This window comes from Triplophysa dalaica, chromosome 24 (genome assembly GCF_015846415.1).
Source record: "Triplophysa dalaica isolate WHDGS20190420 chromosome 24, ASM1584641v1, whole genome shotgun sequence".
Lineage (NCBI taxonomy): Eukaryota > Metazoa > Chordata > Actinopteri > Cypriniformes > Nemacheilidae > Triplophysa > Triplophysa dalaica.
In genome coordinates, this window is record NC_079565.1 from 14,611,226 (window position 1) to 14,634,765 (window position 23,540).

At 43.1% G+C, this 23,540-nt stretch overlaps 2 protein-coding genes across 2 annotated transcripts; both read right to left on the reverse strand.

Moving 5' to 3' along the window:
* Positions 1-734: 734 nt before the first annotated feature.
* On the reverse strand, positions 735-17,849 carry slc17a6a (solute carrier family 17 member 6a). The gene is made up of 12 exons (XM_056739475.1): positions 17,324-17,849; positions 15,679-15,934; positions 15,346-15,464; positions 14,579-14,693; positions 6,896-6,983; positions 6,719-6,805; positions 6,341-6,483; positions 5,660-5,809; positions 4,606-4,738; positions 4,409-4,519; positions 3,587-3,714; positions 735-3,116 (listed from the first exon to the last, which is right to left on the reverse strand). Exons 1-12 carry the CDS (start codon positions 17,407-17,409, stop codon positions 2,769-2,771), a joined length of 1,764 nt encoding a protein of 587 aa, XP_056595453.1. The 5' UTR covers positions 17,410-17,849; the 3' UTR covers positions 735-2,768.
* A 2,796-nt stretch (positions 17,850-20,645) lies between these two features.
* LOC130414702 (succinate receptor 1-like) lies at positions 20,646-23,525 on the reverse strand. Its single transcript, XM_056740712.1, has 3 exons — positions 23,472-23,525; positions 22,202-23,007; positions 20,646-20,661 (listed from the first exon to the last, which is right to left on the reverse strand). The coding sequence occupies exons 1-3, from the start codon at positions 23,490-23,492 to the stop codon at positions 20,646-20,648; spliced, it is 843 nt and encodes a 280-aa protein (XP_056596690.1). The 5' UTR covers positions 23,493-23,525.
* Between the last annotated feature and the right edge of the window lie 15 nt (positions 23,526-23,540).

Here is a 23,540-nt window from a genome sequence, read left to right on the forward strand (position 1 = left end):
AGAACATCGCGTGCCGGCTGCACAAAGCCTTGATCTGGTTCTCAGATGAGACATGATGAGCTGTTTCAAACATGTACATAGGCAATATTTCTTAAACCTTTGGTCAACACTATCTTTACCATTACAAATAATTCACCAACATTTACAAACTTACACTGAATGATGAAATGAATGTTCCATTAAAGTCTGCATTTTCTCAAATGTATTTTCATTCAAACATATTTTAGATCAGGGTCTGATCTGGCTTTTGGAGGGTCTTGATTTCAACTCCATGCTCTCATGTCTGAGAAAGCTGTGTGGTCAACAGTCTGTTAAAGTGTATTGATTAGAGATTCATTACCATTTTATCTTCTAGTGGTAATTTGTCCACTGCACAAAGTCATTTAACCCATTTAACTGTTCTACTAATGTAATGAGTCAAATGTATTGACTCGGACCACATCTTAAGGTGCCAGCAAATCACAGAAAGCTCCGAGGAGTCTTTGATGAAAATGGCTTTTCATTGTCTAAAAAAAATCAAGTGGTCCACTTGGAGATTTTCTCCAATGTTTTTGCTCTATAATATCACCATTAAAAGAAAGAAAGAAAGAAAGATATAAAAGTGTCGAGCTTTAAAAGAGAAATCACAAGCAAAGCCAAAACCAGTATAAAGAGAACTTGATGTTCCCAGAAGGAAGACGTTTCAGGAATGTCCACAAGAGACAACAGATACGATTTGAAATCAATGCCCAAGATATTTTTAATGACTATATCATGCAAAAATAAACATCACACTCTATAAATAACATCAACTCTTATCTTTTCAATACCAGAAAATTGCCTTTAAATGTTTGGTCCACCTGTCTCAAAAACGATAGTTAAGACACAATAACGTCTTGATTTGAATAATTGTATATAAAATGACAATAAGCAGTTCATACAGTATAACACTTTTTTGACATCAACAAATCGCTCTGTTTGACACAACAATAGAATATAACAATCACTTGTGCACTTCAATATCAGGCAAGAGGCCATGAAAAGAGCTTCAGGTTTGTGATGTTCATCACACAATACACAAATTTAAAAAACATCTAGACATCTAGGTGAGTTTCGAAACGTAAAGCATGGCTCAGATTCCAACATTTGACAATGTCCATGAATCTTTAGCCATGAACAACAAACATAACAACTTTAAGCTGATTGTGATGTTTCAATAAGAATTCCCCATCCATTAAAATGGCCATGTAAACAGCTAGACACAATTCATGTGTAGATTTAGATAAATATATCAAAATGCATGATGTAACCAATAAATTATTGCAGCATGTGTTCTTAATAAATTGTTTTCATTTTAGTGCTGGTAAACTGAAAACAACATTAGTTGAGTCAGGAATAGATCAGTATAACTGCGAATCCTGCATAAAAATATCCAGGTCATATTTCCCATCATGAAATCACAATAATCCAAAACACTTTCTATAAATAATATGTATTATTGTATGCTTTGTTATTTAATTATTTGCAGTAAAATTTTACCCAGACAGGTTATTATGATACTCACATATTAAAGCTTTCTAACTTTTTTTTTGCTTTGCATGGCAACAGTTAAATACATTGCTGTGATCAGCAAATCCCCAAATAGGATTTTTTTGACCTTACATATGAAATGCCACCTTTCGACATCACAATATATCTTGTATAGATGGACAGCTTCACTTTTGTAACAGTTTCTATGATACAGTAAATATGGCCCGATAAGAACAGTAAGCACAGATATCACTAACCCAGCGGCACAGTCTCACAGAAACAGTAAATCCATGTAAAACACATACTAAAGATATTTTTTCCTACTAACGTGTCAGTGCATCAAAGTATATCAGAAAATGTCTAGAATGAAACATTTTTTAATGAAGACCAGCTTAATACCACTGAAAATACAAGACTGTATTGCCAAGCAATGACGTTTCACACATTTGAATGGTTGGATGGTTAGCTGAACTAAATATGTTTTGTGCCACGATTTATTCAAGATTTGAACAAGGCTGTTCTCAAGTGTACTTTTAGGACATTTAAAGGTTCATCAATACATTTTACTTTATGCATGTTAATACACATATTCAGTGATTATACGCTTTGTAAGATTGTGCTAGATTCTTTCTTGTTTAATGTCTATTTTGCTTAATGTCTATTTTGCTCTATCTTCTACATCCCAAGAAAGGGACCAGTTTATAATGTGTAATATAGTACACGTACATAATGATAACCAGCACTCTTTGTAGTTTTGAGTTTATACTATATTAAATAGTTGAAAAACCCAAATTTTGCATATTTTCCAAGGGCTCTGTAAACCAGAGGAGAAAAAAAATCGTCCACATGAAACGCTTTTGAACAAACTACGGATTAACATACTCTAATCTGCTTCAGATCTATTAAACTCAACAACTATTCATCTACTAAAGCACATAGTGGACGACACCTTACTGAACCAAAAACCTGTGCTTTGAGTTAAGATATGTTGTGCTATTATGGTAAATATGGTCTGTTAATTAAATTCTGTAGTAATATTTGAACATAAATATTTTTCTTTAAATAAACATCTATCTACTCAAGTCTTTAAATTGATTTTGTCATATATATTTCTTCTATATTTCTATATTGTGACTTTATGATCAGTATTTTCTAATAATAAATGTGCTCTCTGAATACGTTATGTACTGTCTGTTGTATTCCCCTCCCCGATAATGTTTTCCAAATTGGTTTGGACTAAGACTCTCTGATTGAATTATCTACGAGTACTCGTCTCTTCTATACGCCTGTCCCGCTTCCTCTTGGACATATTCATCAGTTTTCTCCCAGCCTTTGGCCCATCCCCCGTTCAGCTGTGTCGTGGCCCCATATGTTTTGGCGGGGCCCCCAAGTGCACTCTGGGCCCCGAATGGAGCATGGCTCAGTGTGATGTCACCAGTCTCCTCCGCTAACTCGTCTTCATCGATGAAGCCACACTTCTCGTCGCTGGTCTCCTCTGGATCTGCCCACGGCTGCTTATCGCCTGATGCGAAGATCCCATAGAACACGACTCCCCCGTAATGCACCAGCGCGGCGATCAGGAAGACGTTCTGCCACTCTTCTCGTGTCTGATGGCCAAAATGGAAAACTTGAGAATACAGTCGTTGATCTTTTCTAGTCAAGCAAACAACAGTACACATATATTGAGCAATCGATTGTCTTAGTTGATACACTACGAATCAAATACCAGTGCGCTGCTTATGGCATTCTGCCTAGACATTGTTAGACGTATGTTAAATAATATGCACTATACATCAATAAATGTTTCTAAGAGTAGTATGCAACACTACTATCATATCACACTGTGCTCATCCATGTACCATCTTGAAAACAAAGATGGACGACCATTATGCTCCACTTCACATTTTGTAGAGCAGTATACTCATGCATAAAGAAAATTAGCATAACATTGACGGTGTACAGCATAGAAATTGTATGGGTTGTATGTTATTTGAAACATAACCAGTGTCCATTGGTTTTTGATAGTCATAACAACACACTTCCTAATAAACATGAGGATATCTTCATGTCAGCTCACCTTGTTTTTCGTCATGGCGCCAACAATGAGAGGGCAGACCATACCAGAGAGTGTGCCCACCCCGTTAGAAATACCCATCAGTATGCTGGCATACCTTGGCGCAATGTCTAGGTGGTTGACATTGAATCCTGAAAGAAAAAAGAAAACAAGTTCAGAATTCAGATGATTTTTTACACACTCTTCATCCTGTAGTTTGTCTGCTGCAGATAAAGACCTCATTGCTTGTGTTATGTTACATGGTTGTGTTACATGCATGCATTGTTGTACCATTGTACATATTTAATCAAACTTACTGTAGTACTCGAGTGCAGGACTATGCTTGCATACGTTCATGTTTCTAGGTTGACATATTCTCACATGCTATATTTTCCTGTTAACTGTCTGAGCCCTTTTTGAGCATACACATGAAAACGCATGTTGGAACTAAAATGGACTTTTGGAATACAGACTTACGGTTGGTCTCGTTTGAAAAAAGACGCACAACCACACGCACACACACACACAAAACTATTAAGGGTATGTTGTTAGGTTTATTGGTAAAAAAAATTAAATAAAGTTTGTTTTTCTTTGATTAAAAAATACATTAAAAAACTAAGGGTCGCAAAAGGATAACAAAAATCTAAGCACACTCTTTATAAAAAAGAATCAATTACTCTCCCTACATGAAATATTTAAAAAAAAAAAATCTGTATTCTAGAGTCTTAGATCTTTCCAATGATATATAGTTTGTCATGATTCCATTAGAAATTACATGCACGATATTGATGCAAACGTAGGTGTCCCGTATACGGAACGGGTGACAGTTAACAGGCTACTACTCACCTGAAATAGCAAAGCCGCTAAATCCAACTGCTAGCACCAGAAATGAGATGGCCATACCTTTACTGTGAGAGAAACCCACCACCAACAGAAGAGTGGCCTCCATTCCAAACCCTACAAACAAAATGTTGACAAAGCATTCTCAATTCAATAAAAAGGAATTGTGCGAGTTAAAAATAATAAGATAATCACTATCTCACCTCCACAGTTCATCATTTTCCTGACGTTGGTGGTGGACATGAGATTTTTAGTGCGCAGGAAGTCAGCAAGCTGACCGCCAATCGGCACTATGATGGTCATGACGAGATGGGGTAGAGCAGAGACCATTCCGACCTGACCAGACACAACACAAATCACAACCAGATCTTACAATAAGACATACTTCACCATCCAAGGTATTCACAGAGAAAAATGGTAATTCTTGTGTTATTTATTCAACCCTGTTGAATATGCTGTTATTTTCCCATGTCTTATTACCAAACACCATCACTTTTGGCTAAATATAGTTAATATATGAACACTGCAGCAGGTGGGGAACATTATATGGGAAGAATAGATTCAATTTGGTTTCTAACACTCAAAAATATCCGAGGATCTACAAAAAAATTATAAGTAAAACGTTTTTGAAGAATATGTCTGGAAAAACAGGGTATTTTTAAAGCAAGCATTGCAAACCACTTAAATCTATTAATGGTCATCATACAAACAAAAATATGTACTGTAGCTTAGAACAAGTTAAAAAAATTCAGAGTATGTCCGATAAACCCTGATAAACCCTGATAAATCCTGATAAATCCTGATAAATCCTAAAACACCTTCCAACTCAAAGCTCTCTTGCTGCATGCATGGCACAGTTATGACCGACAGGATCAAAGCATTGGTTCAATTACACCTGTCAGAGCTGCAGGATTTATTTCACTCTTTTTGCTTAGAGGCCAAAGATCAATAACAATGTCAGGCTTTATTTATGTACACCGGCATGAGCAGACATTTCTGAATGTCCAACATGAGAAACACAATCCAATATGGGTGACTCAATCCATGGGTAGTGACAGCAGTGAATGAGAGGTCAAATATAAAACAGAGTAATGATTCAATGTGAAGCCTGGCCAGAGTCTTTACAAAAGAAAAATATACATGTTGTTCTGAGTAGGTTTAGGTTTAGACTCAAAAGTGTAATTACATGGAGATATTTTACAAGTAATTACAATGTAAATAACATTCTGTATATATATACAATAGTTGTTCTCTAACCTTACTGATTTCAAAGCCAAACACTTCCTCAAAGTACGCCGGTTGACTGATGAGCAGCAGGTAGAAGGTCCAGCTTCTGCAGAAATTGGCCACAATGATTGCATAGACCGGCATAGAGGTAAAGAACTTCCTCCAGGGTGTCTTGAATTTCTATAATAAGAAACGTTATACATTGTTTGATTGTGGTATCTATACCGTATCATTGAGGTCTTATGTTCTCGATATGAAGACCCCATGAAATGACATTTCGAACCAACAAACAGAACACTCAAAACAGAGCTCATCTCCCAGAGATTTGTTGGTCATTAACAATTGGCCCGTTACTGGAAGAATTCGGGACGTAAGGAATACTGTTTCCGGATCAAAGCCTCCAATGGTTTCGATTGAGGCGACTATTTATACAGACATTTATGAACATTTTATTTCAAATCACACATTTATGGTTAACTTTTATGAACTCAAAGTCTAACGGATCGGAACAAATATTAACAATACTCTGGACATCTGGGATTTCGTTATTGAGAGAAAGGTTAGGGATGTTTTGATATTTTCGGCAAGCCTTTAGTGTATGTTAGCATTTTTTCATGCTAGCCATCTGATAGATTGTTCGGATCCAGAAGCAGTGGTGTGTGACGTTATAAACACTTTTAAAAAAGCAGATTGGAGAATTGGAGAACATACCTCAGCCCCCCCGAGCAGATTGGCACTTTCTCCAATACTCTCCTCGATGTAGGTTCTCTCTTCATCTGTAATGGTGGGGTGATCTGCTGGGCTCTCGTAGGACACAAGAATCCAAAACATGTACCAGACCATCCCAAAACTCCCTGTAACCCACCAGAGAGTCAAAGAACAATTCAACCCTTCCTAGAAGTCTAAGCACTGAGAAGAAAAGTCAAATGATTGATTGTAAGAATTGGATGTTCTTTAAAATGTCTTTGTAGAAAAAAGTCACATACATTTGGTTGATTGAACGATGACTGATCATTATCCAACATCAGAGACATATGTTCTACTATACATAAGCATGCAATGATTTCACAGTCAAGATTATAATCCCACCATATAAATAGAAGACGGAAGACCAGCCTGAGTACTGCACTAATATTCCAGCCAGTGGCATAGCGATCACAGCACCAGCATATGAACCTAAAACATGACGTTTTCAATGGTTTTATAGACGCCATCATGATAATTCTGATATGTGTATGTAGACTATGACTGGTGAAATGTATTTACCACAAAAAGAGGTTGTTGCTAAGCGACTTCTCTCCATGGGTGGAGCCCACTTGCTCCAAATCCCATGGCATGCTGGGTAGGTCACACCCTGAACACAGAGAGAAATGAAAAACTTTTTATAGCCCAAATATTGTACGATTACTATTTTTTAAATCCAATTAAACACGTTGTTATTAAATACTTTGATTAATTTTATAAATGTGACCCTTGACAACAAAACCAGTCTTATGGGTAGATTTTTTAAATTGATACTTTTACATATTCTGAAAGCTGAATAAATACGATTTATATTGATATATGAGTTGATAGAATAGGACAATGTCTGGCTAAAATACAACCATTTAAATCTTAGGAATCTGAGGGTGCAAAAATATTAAAATATTGAGAAAATTGCCTTTGAAATTTTTAATTAGGGGGAATGCGGGAGGCCATCCACTCACAAAAATAGTTTTTTATATTTAAAGTAGGAAATTTACAAAATATCTTCAGGAATATGATCTTTACTTAATATCATAATAATTCTTGAAATAAACGAAAAATCTATAATTTTGACCTTTTCAATGTATTTTTGTCTTTTTCAAAAAAATATCTGGTGCTACTTAAGACTGGTTCCCTTTCTGTCGGTCTCTCGACGTTGTGTCGAGAACGACAGATGGGGTTCGCCCTTGAGAACCAATCAACTCTGACTACTATAGAAAAGGCCAATGAAATTTGGCGAATGCAATTTGCATGCCGGGCTCCGCCCCCGGAAATCCGGTATAAAAGGAGGCCGGCGTGCAGCATTCACTTACCTTTTGTTCTTCAGAGCCATCGCTCATGAGTACAACTCAGGATTCAATCCTCTACAACTACACGCTGGTGCTACGACGTGTTACAGCGGATCGTCCCTTCCTGCAGCGACCTTCCCCTGGGCGTCTCGGCGGTTCCGGAGGTGTTAGAGATTTTTTCTAAAAGTCCTTTTCAGGACTGACTGAGCATTCTCCAGCGCGGCATGTCCCGCTGTTCTCTTGGGTGCGGCACCCTCATCGAGGAGGGGGATGGACACGATCGCTGCATTAGGTGTCTGGGCGTCCAGCACACTGAAGCAGCGTTCGTTGACACATCTGCCTGCACTGCGGGCAGATTGTCATTCAGAAGTTGCGGTCACGGGTGGCTGTCTTCCTACGGGAACCAGCCACCATTTCGTCTGCTACCCGGGCTGTGACATCTGTGGCTACGGCCCCGATGACCACCCACGTTAGCAGCGTTAGTGATACGGGGAACTCTGCGAACGTAAACCCGCCAGCCAAGTGCTCACGGGCCGATCGCACCCCGATTCGCTCTTCTGAACGTTCCCCAACCGGCGGTGGCATACCGTCCGGATCCTCACGCACACACTCGGAAACGATGTGTGACGTAGATGAGATGTCGCTCGCAGCATCGGAGGGAGACTGGCATCCGACTCTGCCGAATCCAAACTCCACCCCCAGCGGTCGAGTTCAGGAGGAAGCAGAAGTGATGTCATCCGTGCTAACCCGGGGATGCGTGGTTCCCGAGGTCGGTGCGCGGTGCAAACCGCGCCCACCCCGGGTGCCATGTTTTTCCCGGAGGTGCATGAGGAGCTGTGTAAAACTTGGAACGCTCCACTCACGGACCGTTCCAGTGAAACCAGCTCCGGCTCCCTTACTTCCCTCGATGGTGAGGCAGCCAAGGACTGCGTCGAGATCCCCCGGGTGGAACGTCCGCCTGCGGTGCACCTGTGCCGCGGACGGCTACCACCTGGGGGGGGATCGACCACTCCTACCGTCCAAAGCACGTAAGACTTCGGCATCACTGGTGTCGAAAGCTTGCGATGTTGCGGGCCAGGCTGCCTCCTCTCTCTATGCCTTGGCCATCCTGCAGGTCCGCCAGGCCAGGGCGTTGAGAGGGCTCCACGAGGGTAAGGCCGACCCGGGTATAATGCAGGATCTCCGTGCCACCGCTGACAGCGCTCTACGGGCGACTAAGGCGGCGGCACGGGCCCTGGGTCGGACGATGTCCACGGTAGTGGTCCAGGAGAGACACCCCCGGCTATACCTTGTGCAGAAGAGTGACAGCAAGGAAGTCCGCTTTCTTGATGCACTCATCTCGCAGGGTGGGTTGTTGGTAACACCGTCGAGGACTGCGCTCAGCAGTTTTTTGACGGCGAAGCAGACAGTGGCAATTAACCACATTTTTTTCACGCCGCGACTCGGCCGCCTACAGGCCTCCGAGATCTCACGTGACGTCTGCTTCCCTGCAACCCAGGACCCTTTCGGCATCGGCTCCGGTTCCTGTGCCCCCACAGGCGGCACCCCGGAAGCAGAGGTCGAGGGGGAAACCTACACCCCGTCAGCAACCTCCTCGCGAGAAGGGACACTGACGGGAAGACCCCAGGGAGAACAACATCGGGCCCGAACCTTCACAGCCACGGCTCTGATCGGTCGGTACGGGACGACTCCTGCCTCGTCACCAAAGCCGGGCCCTTGTTAGGGCTTGGCGCCCACTTACTCACTGAGTTTTCTGTTCTCCCCGGGTTTACTTGCAGCCGATCGCACACTCCACTGGACTGTGCTCGGCGAACCGACCTCACACCCTGGCGAGGCGTGAGGTCGTACACATACGACAGCCGTCACCACTCTCAAACCGACAGTGCGTGCCGTTGTCCCGCCAGGCAGGTAAGCAGGCGGAGCAAAAACCTTCCCTCCGGGGACTCCCCGCGACATGGTTAGCTCCGCCAGCCGACGAACCACCCCCCGTGGGAATGATGAAGCAGACCGTCCCCTTGGTCACCCTGTCACAGTCCCTGGGAGCTCGAGAGCTGCCCACACTGTCTCGCTGGCTAATGAGGGCGGTCCGTCTTGGTTACTCGATCCAGTTCGCCAGAGACTCACCCAAGTTTCGGGGCATCATCTCTCCCTCTGTCAGAGGCAGGGACGCCTCCGTACTTCGGGTAGAGGTCACCACCCTTCTGGCAAAACAGGCATCGAGTTCGTCCCTCAAAACCAAGATGTTCAGTGGGTCACCACCCGCACTTCATCGTTCCCAAGAAAGACGGCGGGTTGCCCCCAAAGGCTGCGTACCCTGAACAGAGCACCTTCACAAGCTGCCATTCAGGGTGCTCACACAGAGGCGCGTCCTGACATCTATGAGGTGTCAGGATTGGTTCGTGGCAATCGACCTGAAGGACGCTTACTTTCATGTCTCGATCCTCCTCGACACCGGCCGTTCCCACGGTTCGCGTGCGAGAGGCGGGCATATCAGTACAGAGTCCTCCCTTTCGGTCTGTCCCTGACCGCCCTTTCTCCCTGAGAGGAGGAAGGCGAGCGGGTACTAAACTATCTCAGCGACTGGCCTATCTTGGCACACTCGCGAGATCTGTTATGTACACAAAGGGACCTGGTGCTCCGGCACCTAGGTCGATTGGGACTCCAGGTCAACCAAGAGAGGGGCAAGCTCTCCCCAGTGCAGAGCGTCCTCTTTCTCGGTATGGAACTCAACTCTGTCACCATGTCGGCACACCTGTCCGCAGTTGTGCCCAACCAGTGTTGAACTGTCTGAAATGAACATTTTAGGCAGACAGCGGTCCCCCTGAAACAATTCAGAGGCTCCTGGGACACATGGCGTCCTCGCGGGCTAATACCCCTCGAGTTGATGCACATGACACCGCTCCAACACTGGTTTCAGAGTCGAGTTCCGAGGAGAGCGTGGCACACCGGCAGCAGGCGCATGGTGATGCCGCCCTGCTGCCGACGCACCATAACCCCTAGTCTTTATGACTTTTTCGACGGACTCAGGTCCCTCTGAGCAGGTTATGAGGCAGGTCGTGGTGACGACTGAAGTCTCCCTGCAGGGGTGCGGTGTAGTGTGCAACGGGCACGCAGGTGGGGTGTTGGACGAACCCCCGCCTGCGCTGGCATATCAATTGCCAAGAGTTGTGGGCTATGCTACTTGCACTGAGCAGGCTACGGCCTCTCGTGCGAGACATACACGTGCTGTTCCGAGGACAGCACTATAGCTGTAGCGAATACAGATCGTCAGGGTGGCGTTCGCACACAGCAGCTAAACACAACTTGCTCGACGCCTCCTCCGGTGGAGTCAACAGGTGACTCGTTCCCTGCAGGCCACACACCCCGGGCAAACTGAACTAGACAGCCGACGTGCTTTCTCGCCAGTTTATGCCTCGTGGAGAGTGGCGACTCCACCCCCGTGCAGTCCAGCTCATTTGGAGGCTGTTCGGGTAGGCCCAGGTAAAACCTGTTCACCTCCCGTAACACCACCATTTGCCCGCTTGATAGTCCCTGCCCTCGGCACGGATATCCTTGCGCACAGCTGGCCGCGGGATGGGCGGAAGCACACCTTCCCCCCCCAGGAGCCTTCTTGTACAGACTCTGTGCAAGGTCAGGGAGCAGGAGCACCAAGTGTTATTGGTTACACCACACCGGTCTAACCGCACTTGGCCTCAGAGCCGATGCTCTGGATAGCGACTCCCCCTGAACCATTCCCCTGACAGAGGACCTGCTCTCTCAGGGGAAGGACACGTTCTGGCATCCCAGATCAGACCTCTGGAACACCCATGTCTGGTCTCTAGACGGGACGAGAAGATCCTAAGATGGCTACTCCCCCTATACGGCTGAGACCATCACCCAGGCTAGGGCCCCATCTACTAGGCGGTTACACGCCTCTAGACGGTGCCTCTTCTCGTCCTGGTGTCTTTCTCAACGAGAAAGACCCACTGAGGTGCTTGATCAGGATTGTGTTCCCCTCCTCACGAGACTGGAGACTAACATCTCCCTTCCACACTGAAAGTGTATGTAGTCGCTATTGCCACTCATCACGACTCAGTCGGTGGAAAGTTTCTAGGGCAACACGACCTGGTCACCAGGTTCCTAAGCAGCGAGAGGGCGGAATCCGCCTCATCTCCGCTCCATACCCTCTTGGGACCCTAAGTGGTCCTGGGGAGCCTCAGGGCCCCCCAAAGAGCCCCTCGGAGGTTCCGATCTTCCTCATAGAGTAAGACGGCCCTCCTGACGGCGCTCACTTCCTTCAAGAGGGTAGGGGACCACCGAGCATCCTCCGTGTCCCTGGATTGCCTTAAACTCGGCCCTGGAAACTCTCACGTTATCTTGAGACCCAGGCCCGGATGCGTGCCCAAGAAGTTCCCACTACTCCCTCCGGGGCCAAGTGGTGAACTTGCAGGCGCTCCCCATAGGGGAGGAAGACCCAACCCGATTAGTGTTGTGTCCAGTACGTACTGGACCGCACGCAGAGCTCTGAAGCTCTGACCAGCTCCGTGTCTGTTGGAGGACAGCAGAAGGGGAAGGCTGTCTCCAAACAGAGGCTGGCGCACTGGGTCGTGGACGCCGTTACGACGGCATTCCGATCTCAGAATCTCCCATGCCCATTGGCAGTGAGGGCTCACTCCACACGGAGTTTAGCCACCTCCTGGACACTGGCAGAAGCGCCTCTTTAGCAGACATCTGTAGAGCTGCGGGTTGGGCTATGCCCAAACACCTTCGCAAGGGTTAACAACCTTCGCGTAAACCCGGTGTCAGCCCACGTCCTGCGTGGCGACATGTAGGACTGGCATCCGGGGGGGCGTATGCCTGCGAAAGCACCTTTCCACCCTCTAACAGGTTGGGTCAGTGTGCTATTTACCTTTTCTTCTTACCCGAACACATCGCTAAGAAACTGGTACCTCACCAGCCTCCCTTCTTACCCAGACACTGGTTAAGAATAGGCATTCCATCCATCACCAAACAAGCACCCCCTGGGGGCTGGCTGGGCAGAGCAGCCTTCCCCCTTAGGCCGGGATACCATGTGAGCTATCACAGATAGCTCTAACCGGACCTAGTGCTACCGGACGTCTGTAACACCCCCTCCGTGGGCTGTTCCGTCTGATGTATCCTCATGAGAATGGTTCCCACTCCTGGTAACCCATGAGCTTCCCCAGGTGGGCCTCCACCTCGCGGTTAACTACTCAGTCCGCACGTTCCATGCGTTCTCCTCCAAGGACGAGACCATACCTATATCCACCATATTCCTCCCCACGGGTAGGAGGTGGCCTCTGTAGCGCTTCTCTGATTAAGAGTCGCGCTTACCCGGTGTAAACTGATCTGGACGGCCTCTCGCCTATAGAGAGCTAAGGCCCCGTCCGTGAAAGTTACCGGTCAGGGCTGTACCCATCTTTCTCCAAGAAAGCTCTGGAACCCCCCGACCACCACACTGGAAGGTTACAGTCTCACGAAAGCTTCGAGATGACACGCCCAGGCTTGTTACCGTCGCTTCGCTAGAGATTGTGACGCGATACAGCGTTGTGGCGTTTTCCATAGGCAACCCCATCTGTCGTTCTCGACACAACGTCGAGAGACCGACAGAAAGGGAACGTCTTGGTTACGTATGTAACCTCAGTTCCCTGATGGAGGGAACGAGACGTTGTGTCCCTTATGCCACGAACACGTATCGTATTCTGCTGCAGTTTGAGAGGTCTCAGGCTCTTCAGAACAAAGGTAAGTGAATGCTGCACGCCGGCCTCCTTTTATACCGGATTTCCGGGGGCGGAGCCCGGCATGCAAATTGCATTCGCCAAATTTCATTGGCCTTTTCTATAGTAGTCAGAGTTGATTGGTTCTCAAGGGCGAACCCCATCTGTCGTTCTCGACACAACGTCTCGTTCCCTCCATCAGGGAACTGAGGTTACATACGTAACCAAGACGTTTTGTGATCCAGGGTCTCAAATGTCATTCATAATTAATCATGCTTTTTTTTGCTGGAGAATACCACAATGCTGTTTAAGGAAAGAAAGCATAAAAAATTGCTTTCATGGGGGTCGTGAACACAGACAGAACGCGACCCGAGTGCTTAAACAAATGAACACCAACACATACAATTGCTTTTCAAGTAAGGATTAATGATCCATGCAAAGAGGAGCAAACCAAATCTGATTCACCCACAAACACACTAATGTCGCCCATTAAATCTTCATTAGCAGCTAATTGTCACACAATCGCTCCCTTATAGACACAAATTGCACGATGCTGCAAAGGACAGAATATATAATGTCAATACACACAACACAGGCTGCTTTGATTACAATAAAACCTCAAATGGGCTTTGATTTATCTAAAGTAAACACTCTTAGGAAACTAAACAATTGCAAACTAATAGCAGACGACCATGACACAGGTAAAGGCAGACAGCTGCTATACTATTTCAGTGTTCATCCTTTGAGTGTTGTTTGAGTATGAGATGATGTCAGGAGGCAAGCTTTTCATGGGCATGTTTATTCTCTGGATCTGTCAGTCCTGCAGGGTTTTGAGGACGCTGTTGTAACAGAGCCTGACTGTCTGTTTGTCTGTTTAACAGTTGGATTGGAAACCTGAACCTGACACCCACCCAGCATCCTAATGTTTAATTCAAATTATAAAGAGAATTTATAAGCATATGCATGCATTATTTTAATATAAACATGCAAATTCGGGTTAGGATAAAATAAAAAATATGTTTGTTCAGAATAAATGATATACTGTATGTATGAGTCATGAACAGTCATGCAATACATTATATTTTTTACTTTTCTAGTACATAAGGCCTAAATTATTTTGCCGTTTTGAAAGGACAGAGTAATGACAGATATTGTGCATTTTTGGTTTAAACAGTCTTCAAAGGGAAAGAAGAAAATCGTACCTCGACGAGACCCTGCAGTATCCTCACAAAGATGACGCAGCCATAGTGCACGCGCGCAGCAGATGGGATGAACATGTTGAGCATTGATGTGAGCAGAATGGCCAGACCAAACACCCTCGAATGAAAATAAAGACAAACCTCATTTACTAACAAATATACCATCTCTCTTTAAAATAGAAAAAAATACATTCCTGCCTATTTTCCACAAATCATAGTGGAAAACACGTTTTTACTTATTTCATTTCTATTTTATTTCACATGTGGTGTCTTCATTAACATAAACTTTCTAAAATCAATCTAAGTGTATTAGAATTAAAGTGATCGATTTTTTTTTGATTTTCAGGAATGTGTAAAAATGTTTTTTTCATCTTACAAACAAAACGTTTGTATGCCACTCAACAGTAAAATAAAATGTTGTTGAAGGCCATATCTCATATATCACGTGTTGGTGCTTTATTTGGTTGCCATGAACCCTGAATACAGAAGAGCAGACATGCTTTCCTCTGGAGACCTCATTAACGCGGAGGCTGGACGTGTTTCACACATTTTTTTGTATTCTCCTTTGTTCACTATACGATTTCCTTACCAATATGTTTATAAAAATAAAAGGTGGATGAAACAATTTCTGGTTATCATGTTATTATCAAGTGTATAAAGTGAGAAATACCCCATAAATATTTAAAATGTACTATTGGGATATTTGTGAGTATAAATAAAGAAACAAATAATTAAATCAGCATTTCGTTTTATTGCGTAATGTAAATTACCTGTTGGCCGCCAGCCGTGAGGATATATATCCTCCTGGGATCTGTGTCACTATATAACCCCAGAAAAACGATCCGTGGATCATTCCCACCGTCTCAGGGTCCCAGTTAAATTTAGCTTTCTTAGAAAATACGCATACAAGAACAAATATATAAGCTATCTTCAATTAAACATCGATAGCATGTGAATGAAAGAATTTTGATTTCTAGTTGAAACATTTGAATCGTTTAAATCATGAACTAAAGGAATCAGATGGTGATGTTGATGATGCGACTGAGGGAGGGGCATTCACATGAAGAGGAGGGGTTTCTGCAGGTTATCTGCCCCTCACTCACCTCTTTGATTATGATCTTGCCACCAATGTGAACCGTGTGGTTGTTGACCATATCCACGATAGCGACTCCGAGGTTACAGCGGATGCCGAATGAGATGCAGAAGCCGAGGCCGCTCATGATCGCGATGATGTACCGGCGCGGGAGACCGAAGCACGTGCAGTCGCACAGCGGCGCTTTCTTCTCCGTAATATGTGTGGGCCGCCCATCTTCCGTCAGCTCGATAACCTCACTCGTTTTCTGCTTTTTTTCCATCACCCTTTGAAAATACCCGATGCATTTTGTAACGTGCATATGGTTATAAAAATCAAAAGTTAGAAGAATAGAGAGAGGGAGTGAGAGAGCACACAAGTGTTATTAGGCTGCCACATATTGGCTTTGTTACAAAATAGCCTACAATTTGCTTTTAGAAATTAGATGTTGAATGATGTTGATGATGAAACATTTTGTTTGGTTGATTAAAACTGTATTACATGCTTTATTTGTGTCTTTGTGTAGATCATTTGTTTAAAAACGGATTCTTTTCTCAGTAATTAAACCAAAAGCACAAGTAGAGTTTATGTCCAGCATCAGCATCTTCCGTAATCTCTGTTCTGTACTGTCTGATCACGACTTTGAAAACTGAGTTATTTGCACCGCATTGCAGCATTTATGTCTCTTGCATCCTCATCGAAGTATTGGCTATAACAGATAAACGCAGACATGGACATATCTCGATAGAGTGAGAGCTATGAAATATTTATTTCTATTTTGTGTTTATTGAAGACAAATCGTTCTGAGAACCTTATACATTTAAACAACTTAATAATATAAACAAACTTGAAATGTACGCAATTGCTTTTATTTCTTTACACGTTGTGAGAAATAGATGGCCTTCTGCGTATATCACATCGTAGTGACATTTATTTATTTATTTTCACTGTGATGTAAAACATCCACTCCTCTATTCTCTATCACGCAATGAAATATGTATCTTATAGGAATGCATGTAACAAATGATCTGCATGTAAATGTACTGTTTTCATACAACGCAAAGAATTTTAAAGATTACCAAATTATTTAAAATAAGACTGAACGAAAAAAGCAGTGAAAATGCATGTAATAGTATATGTGCGTCAGTAATTTGTAACCTGTAAATATAGCATAATTGTGAGATATATATCCTAAATGTTTTTTTTTTCATTGAATCGTGACAGACAATAAAAAATATTATTTTTATTCTATATTATTATTATTATTCAATTATTGCGATATATTTTCAGCTTGTCGTGTCACGACTTTCTTTTCATGAATTATTAATTTACCGCTGTGGGCAGAGGATGAATCCTCCGAGGAATTCTTTCATCTCCAAATCTACACATGATCCCATCACGATCTTGACGACACACATTCATTTCTTACGTTCATTATACAAACGAAAATTTCTTAAGAAGATGAGAAGACACCAGCACAATTATGATTTTTTTATGAATCATGGGTTGTGTATTATTTTGTAGTTATTCGAGGAAACCATAGTGTGGATTTCATGGAATCATTATATTAAACATTTACATCGAAATAATTGAAGAAAATATAAAATATCGATGTTAATAGAGCAAAATTTGATCGTTTTATCAATCGGGATGTTGTAAATGGAAGTGACGGATACCTGTGCATGTGTCCAAGGGTTTTCCCCGCCAGATTCCTCAGTCTCTCCTTACCGGGGGCCAAAACTCGATCCTTCATCATTTCCATCTCCAAAGACGATATTCCACTTGATAATGATAATAATAATTTTAATTTGAAATGGCTATGAGGTGTTTCAGCATATTCCTTAAGTATGGAGACCCGGGTGTTTCTTTGACCGAATAAAAAACGGTGTTTCGCATTAAATCCTTAAAATTCGCCCTTTAAAAGCCCCCCAAAAAATCAGTCAAATCAAATCTTGTTTTCCAGTCACTGAAATGTCCTTTAAATATCCTTTTCCTTCGACCTCTGGAATTCCTCCCTTTTCCATTTTGTCGGAATAATTTTACCCAAATACGGGACAAGAAGAAGGTACTCCCTTAGAATTCATCTATTTAAAAGGCCGGAAAACAAGAAAATAGGCAGGTAATGCAAGGAAAGAGACGGAGGAAAGAAATATGGAGAGGTGGAAGCCTGAAATCTTTCAGTACCGTGCACAGGGAACGCGCGCGTCAGTCCAGCTGTTCCGTGAACCCGCACACAGTGAGGGAGCTGCGCGTTCCACACCTGCGCGCTCCCATCCATCACTCATGAACTGCTAAAAGGACATGCATTGATAGCTAGCAGCAAACAAAGATACATTGGCAAATAGATGTGGCAGTTAAATATGTTTCCCATATAAATTTCCTTTAATGACTTTAAGACGTGGGCTAGTCTTCAAACTGCTTTCATTTAAGCAATCGTTTACGACCTCGTCGGCTCAATGGAACAATAGATAGTCCAACAATATAACTAGTTCTATAAAAAAATATGAACTGTTTAAGTCAGATGCTTTTCGATTCAGTTAAAAAGGTTCAGTACATGACCACCCTAACAAACAATTGCCTCAATCTGACCACGTGCGGGCGCTCTGGGACAGAAAAACACAAGCCCTGAATACATCGCTCTTAAAATTGTTCATCTGTGATTGTTTTATTATTATTTCTACGTGCGTTTCCCCAGAACGTCTTCACAAATTCATCTGCTCTCAGGGTCAATTAAGGCATACAGGGGCTATGTTAATTGGGTGATAATAGCCTGCGATAAAACCTTGCACCTGGACCCAAGGTTACGATGAGAGCCCTGGAAATGATGCCAGCGATGTTGTAGGCCGGAACATTTCGGATGTAGAATTCGTTTTGGAAGGCGACACGGATGGTGAGCGGAGGAACTGGTGGCAGATGAAGCAAATTAAAAATATTTCACTTGACATGTTGCTCAAAAAACACTGTTACCAACCACAAAAAAACGCATTTTGCAGGTTGACAATACTATAAAAATAAAGCATAAGAGTACAGAAATGGCACTTTGTTTTTTAATGATCTCATGGTTGTTGTAGGGTTTACCATAGGTTACCTGATTGTTATGACAAGGTGTAAGGAATTTAATCTGATCGGTGCAAGCATATAACTAGGCTACTATGGTGACACTTGTGCATGTACTACATGATGGATGCGCTGGCACTAGAGGATTATGCAAATGTCAGGCTTAGGAGGGACAGAGTGTTCAGGGATGGAGAGCCCACGACGATGACTAACTAATAAACAGATTCACGTTTCCTAGAGCCATGTTCTTGGATCTGTGCGCTGAACTGCGCCTAACATTCAGAAAAGACAACCAGAGGAACCGCGCCATCCCGGTTCCAACCCAAGTCCTTTCAATTGTATGTTTCTGGCAACATCTGAGACTTACTGGCGGGAATTATTATGGTGCATTTTTCCCCCTGCGCAAATCCTATTTTGAATTGTATAACACTATTAATTTGTCGCAGTTCCCCATATTCATATTAGGGCTCAACGTGAAAACAAATTAATTTATGTGAATCGAAAAAATATGCATTGTTTAAATGTGCAAAATATATGTGAGACCAACATAATTCTGACCAATGTTTCGGCACGATGGCCTGGTTCAACACATGACTCATTTATTTTAGCGCACAACAGTGTAGGCTGTATCAACCGATGCGCTTTTACGCAGCTGAAAACGCCAGGAGCTCGCAGAAAACGCCCACTGTAGGCGCAGCGTACTGCCCAAAGTTAAGCATTTTCGACCCTGGGCGCCCGGTCGAACTCCGGCGCTGATCGTGGGGAAAGCGCATAGAACCAGTGCTGAGCGCGGGATAGAAACGTCAGTCGATGGCTTTTTTTTAAACGCGGCGTTTCCTTAGAAACAATTGATAAAAAGACGTCGGCCGCAGAAGTAAACGCCTCTGTGGACACAGCCCTTATAACTCCATTCCAAACCATCAGATTGCAGTAATAAGTTGCAGTTGACAAGGTCGTGTGATCCACACATTTCACATTTACTTTTTTAACTAAAATTTGTTCATTTTATGCAGGCCTACCGATTTTATGATGCATAGGCCATAATGTAAGTAAATGTAATATTTTATTTCATAGAAATTTAAATGGACCTGTGCCATGTTTATCACTTAAAACATGGGATGTAAAAATCAATATCTCAATATACAAAAATACCTCGGCATACAGTCCATGGTAGGATGTTTATTCCAATATTTAACAACACATATGATGACTTTGAAACGTGCCGTAAGCATCCTCTTTTCTTTATCCTCTAATCATAACTGGTGGTATGAGTTATTGTCATGAATTTCCAGGGGAGAACCCAAGATTTTTATTTTACAAAAAAAATCTACAAAAGGACAAAACAAAACCCACGATGGGGAAAACAAGACGGGATAAACTATTAACAAAAGCAAGAACACAGACTAACTAATCTAGAAAATAAACACTGGTACAAACACAAAACTAGACTTAAACTCGAGGAAACAGGAACTTGTTAGACAAGGTAACTCTTACAGTGAACAGCGTACAAGGAATAGTGCACAATACAGCAACATCAAACAATCCAAGAGCACAAGACAATAGACAAGAGGATGCAAGTGGTCACCATCCCAGCTCCTGGAGATCGACCGTCCTGCAGACTGTAGCTCCCACCCTGCTTCAGCACACCTGTCTGTAATTATCAAGCAAACCTGAACACCTTGATTAGATAGTTCAGGTGTGTTTGATTGGGGTTAGAGCTGAAATCTTCAGGGCAGTCGATCTCAAGGAGCAGGGTTGGTGACCACTGCTTGAAAGGGAAACAAACACAGGATAATTGGCAAAGGACAGGTGTGGGTAATGAAACACTGATGGAAAGGTAACAAGGAAACAAGATGGCGGGAGACACAGAAAAGACATGAGAAAGCGCATGTCAGCCAATATTTAAGCAAAACCATGTCTTTCTCACATAAAACCCAAGGGCTATGTCATGACTCCGCTGCAAGACAGGAATAAACATGACTTGAGAGCGGAATCATGACAAGTTATTATGAGATGGTTAAAATGACTTAAACATCCCTTTTATAAAATAAAATAATTGCAGAATGGACCTTGACAAAACTAACATCTATAATTTTTTCCAACATTCTCTATGCTAGGCCCGGAAGACATATCGCTTCATACAGTCATGTAACCACAATAACATTGAGAAAATGTTGCTTTTGCAATAACAAAATATCGATTATATTGTTACACGCCAACTTAAAACTCACGCAAGACGTGTTCGATTTAATGTTGGGCTGCGCAGATTGTTTGGCATATCGCATGAAAGTGCCGCGAGATAGATTCAAATGCGTACCGAGAAATCTGCACTTGAATCGCTGTCGCGGCACTTAAATCTCATACGCTGATAAATTTGCGCAGCGCCGCATTCAGTTGAACACATCTATTCTAAAGACGATGATTAGCCTGTCGGGTGTTTTATATCATAGTTGGGGCTAAACTCGGCAGGCAAATGCATCTCGCGGGCCAGAGTTGAGAACGACTGCTCTACACCCTCCACATAAATGTAGCTTGCAGATTCTTAGATATGCAAATTAGTCTCCGCTTCCATTCAATTGCGTGAACTAGGACCATTGGTTATAAGTACAAAGATGCCTCATTCAATGTGTGAACAGTGTCCTGGAGTTTCAGAATCAGAGCTGAAACAGTAGCGATCGTTTCAGTGCCCAGTCTTTGCTTCATCTTGACATATCTATGCCTCAAATCTGTGAACGTGATTGATTGATTACAATCCCCATTGACTCCCATAGTAAATAGTGGATGAGATCTGTTTGTTTACTGACATTCTTTCAAATATCTTCCTTTGTGTTCAGCAGAACAAATACATTTATGCAGGTTTGGAAAAACTTGAGGGCGAGCAAATGATGAAATTGCATTTCTGGGTGAACTGTCCCTTTAAGTACTGGAATGATGCTTATAAAGTCACATTTTATACTGCAAACAGTGTAAGCATTTCAACAATCACAGTAACTTCATTAACTGTTGACTCTCTTTTTTTGGCTTTATATAATCTCAAGCTTGTATAATACACAAAGGCTTTTTTCAGAGGCTTTAAAATAAAAAGTTTCAGTGTTAGTAAAAATGTTAGAAAAAGCGTTAGACTCAGGATTTTGGTGAATAAACAAAAGCTGCAATCTGTAACTTTTTCCTCTCGATCCCCATCTCTGTTTAAACAAAATTATAAGCTTACTGTAGTGAATCAGGAAAGGTCGTTTTTTTACAATGATTGTTAATACGCGCTTAAATAACCCCACCAAATGTTTGATCAGATCGTTTTCTAGTGTGTAGTATCCCCCAATCTCCTCTCTCCGGTCCCCTCAGGTCTCACTCTGGGTCTCAGTCTCCAGACCTCTGAAAAAACCTCCCGGAGCCCCTGTCTGAAAGTTCCCCCCAATAAAAAGCCAAGGAGAGGATTGATGCATGAACTCAGACTACAAATACACATATCTACTGTAAATAACAGATCTGCGGTATACCAGGCTGAGGGCTTGTTGATTTTCAGCGCTCTCATGACCACAGCGGCATTCCTGCTTAGGTGGTAGGGTAAGTAAAACACTCCAAACAACACCATAGCTCCGGCAAGATCAACGGCAAACACCTGCAGTCGGGGGTTGCTGAGTCTGCGCAGGCGGTAGACGCTCTTCAGGTAGAAATAGCTGAGGGCACAGAAAGGTAGGAGGAAGCCCAGACAAGAACAGCATATCGAGTAAGGCAGACTTATCTTTGTGTCTGCCAGCAGTACGTAAAGGTTGCAGACCGTCCAGTTGTGTTGAAGGCAAGGCACTGTGGTGCTCATGTATGCTACAGGGTAACTCATCAAAGCTATGATCGCCCAGACAGCCAAACTCACCACGAGAGCTCGCTGACGGCTCAACAGAACAGCTGAACGGTGCGGGTGAACGATGGCCAGGTAACGATCAAAACTTAGGCAGGTCACGAAGAATATGCTGAGGTAGAAATAGTTATGGTAGAGAAGTCGTACGACCCGGCAAAAGGTGGAGCCGAGAGTCCATCGCATACCCGCCACGTGGTATTGGATAAGGAAGGGTAACGCCAATAACCAGGAAATGTCAGCCAGGGCCAGGTTATGGAGGAAGAGCGTACTGCGGGTCCAGGGACGCGGCCGGCGGAAATACAGCCAACAAGACAGACAGTTGAGGGGGAGACCCACCGTGAGGACCGCCACGAAGAATCCAGGCATCAGGCAGATCAGGACAAACCGCATGACCTCATCGCCTTTGTCATTTATGATGCAGAAAACATTTAACATTGAAGGAGCATCCTGTATTGAATCAGAGAAACAGAATTAATTTTATTATTGGATCAAGAGACTACAGCTAAGAAGTCATTGTCACATAAAAATAAATTGCATTGTGTTCTTTATTTGTTTATGTACAGTATATACCGAAATGGTTCAAAAACCCACAGAATTATTTTAGACCCAGCCTTGGGCCAAAAAGCTTGTTTAAACACTCAAATGTGAACATTTTCTGTGTTCATTTAACCCAACGGTTGGGTTTGTCCATTTTCGAAAAAAGCATATTATTAGTGTGTATGTTTCCTCTTGGACTGACTTTGACCATTCCAATATGGCAGAAGACTGAAATATATCTATGAAAACTTTGTTGACCACTGATCGTTCAGCGAAACGTTTTAATATTGATGCATCCCCTTATTGCTTTGCTAATATACACATTTAACGATTTAATGTTTATTAAGATGTGTAAGGTTTCTTCTGTTACTTACAATCGTCTTGTTAGGATCCATCTCTGGTAAGCTCTCGTCTCTGTGATGTGGAGGTTCAGCTCTCTCATG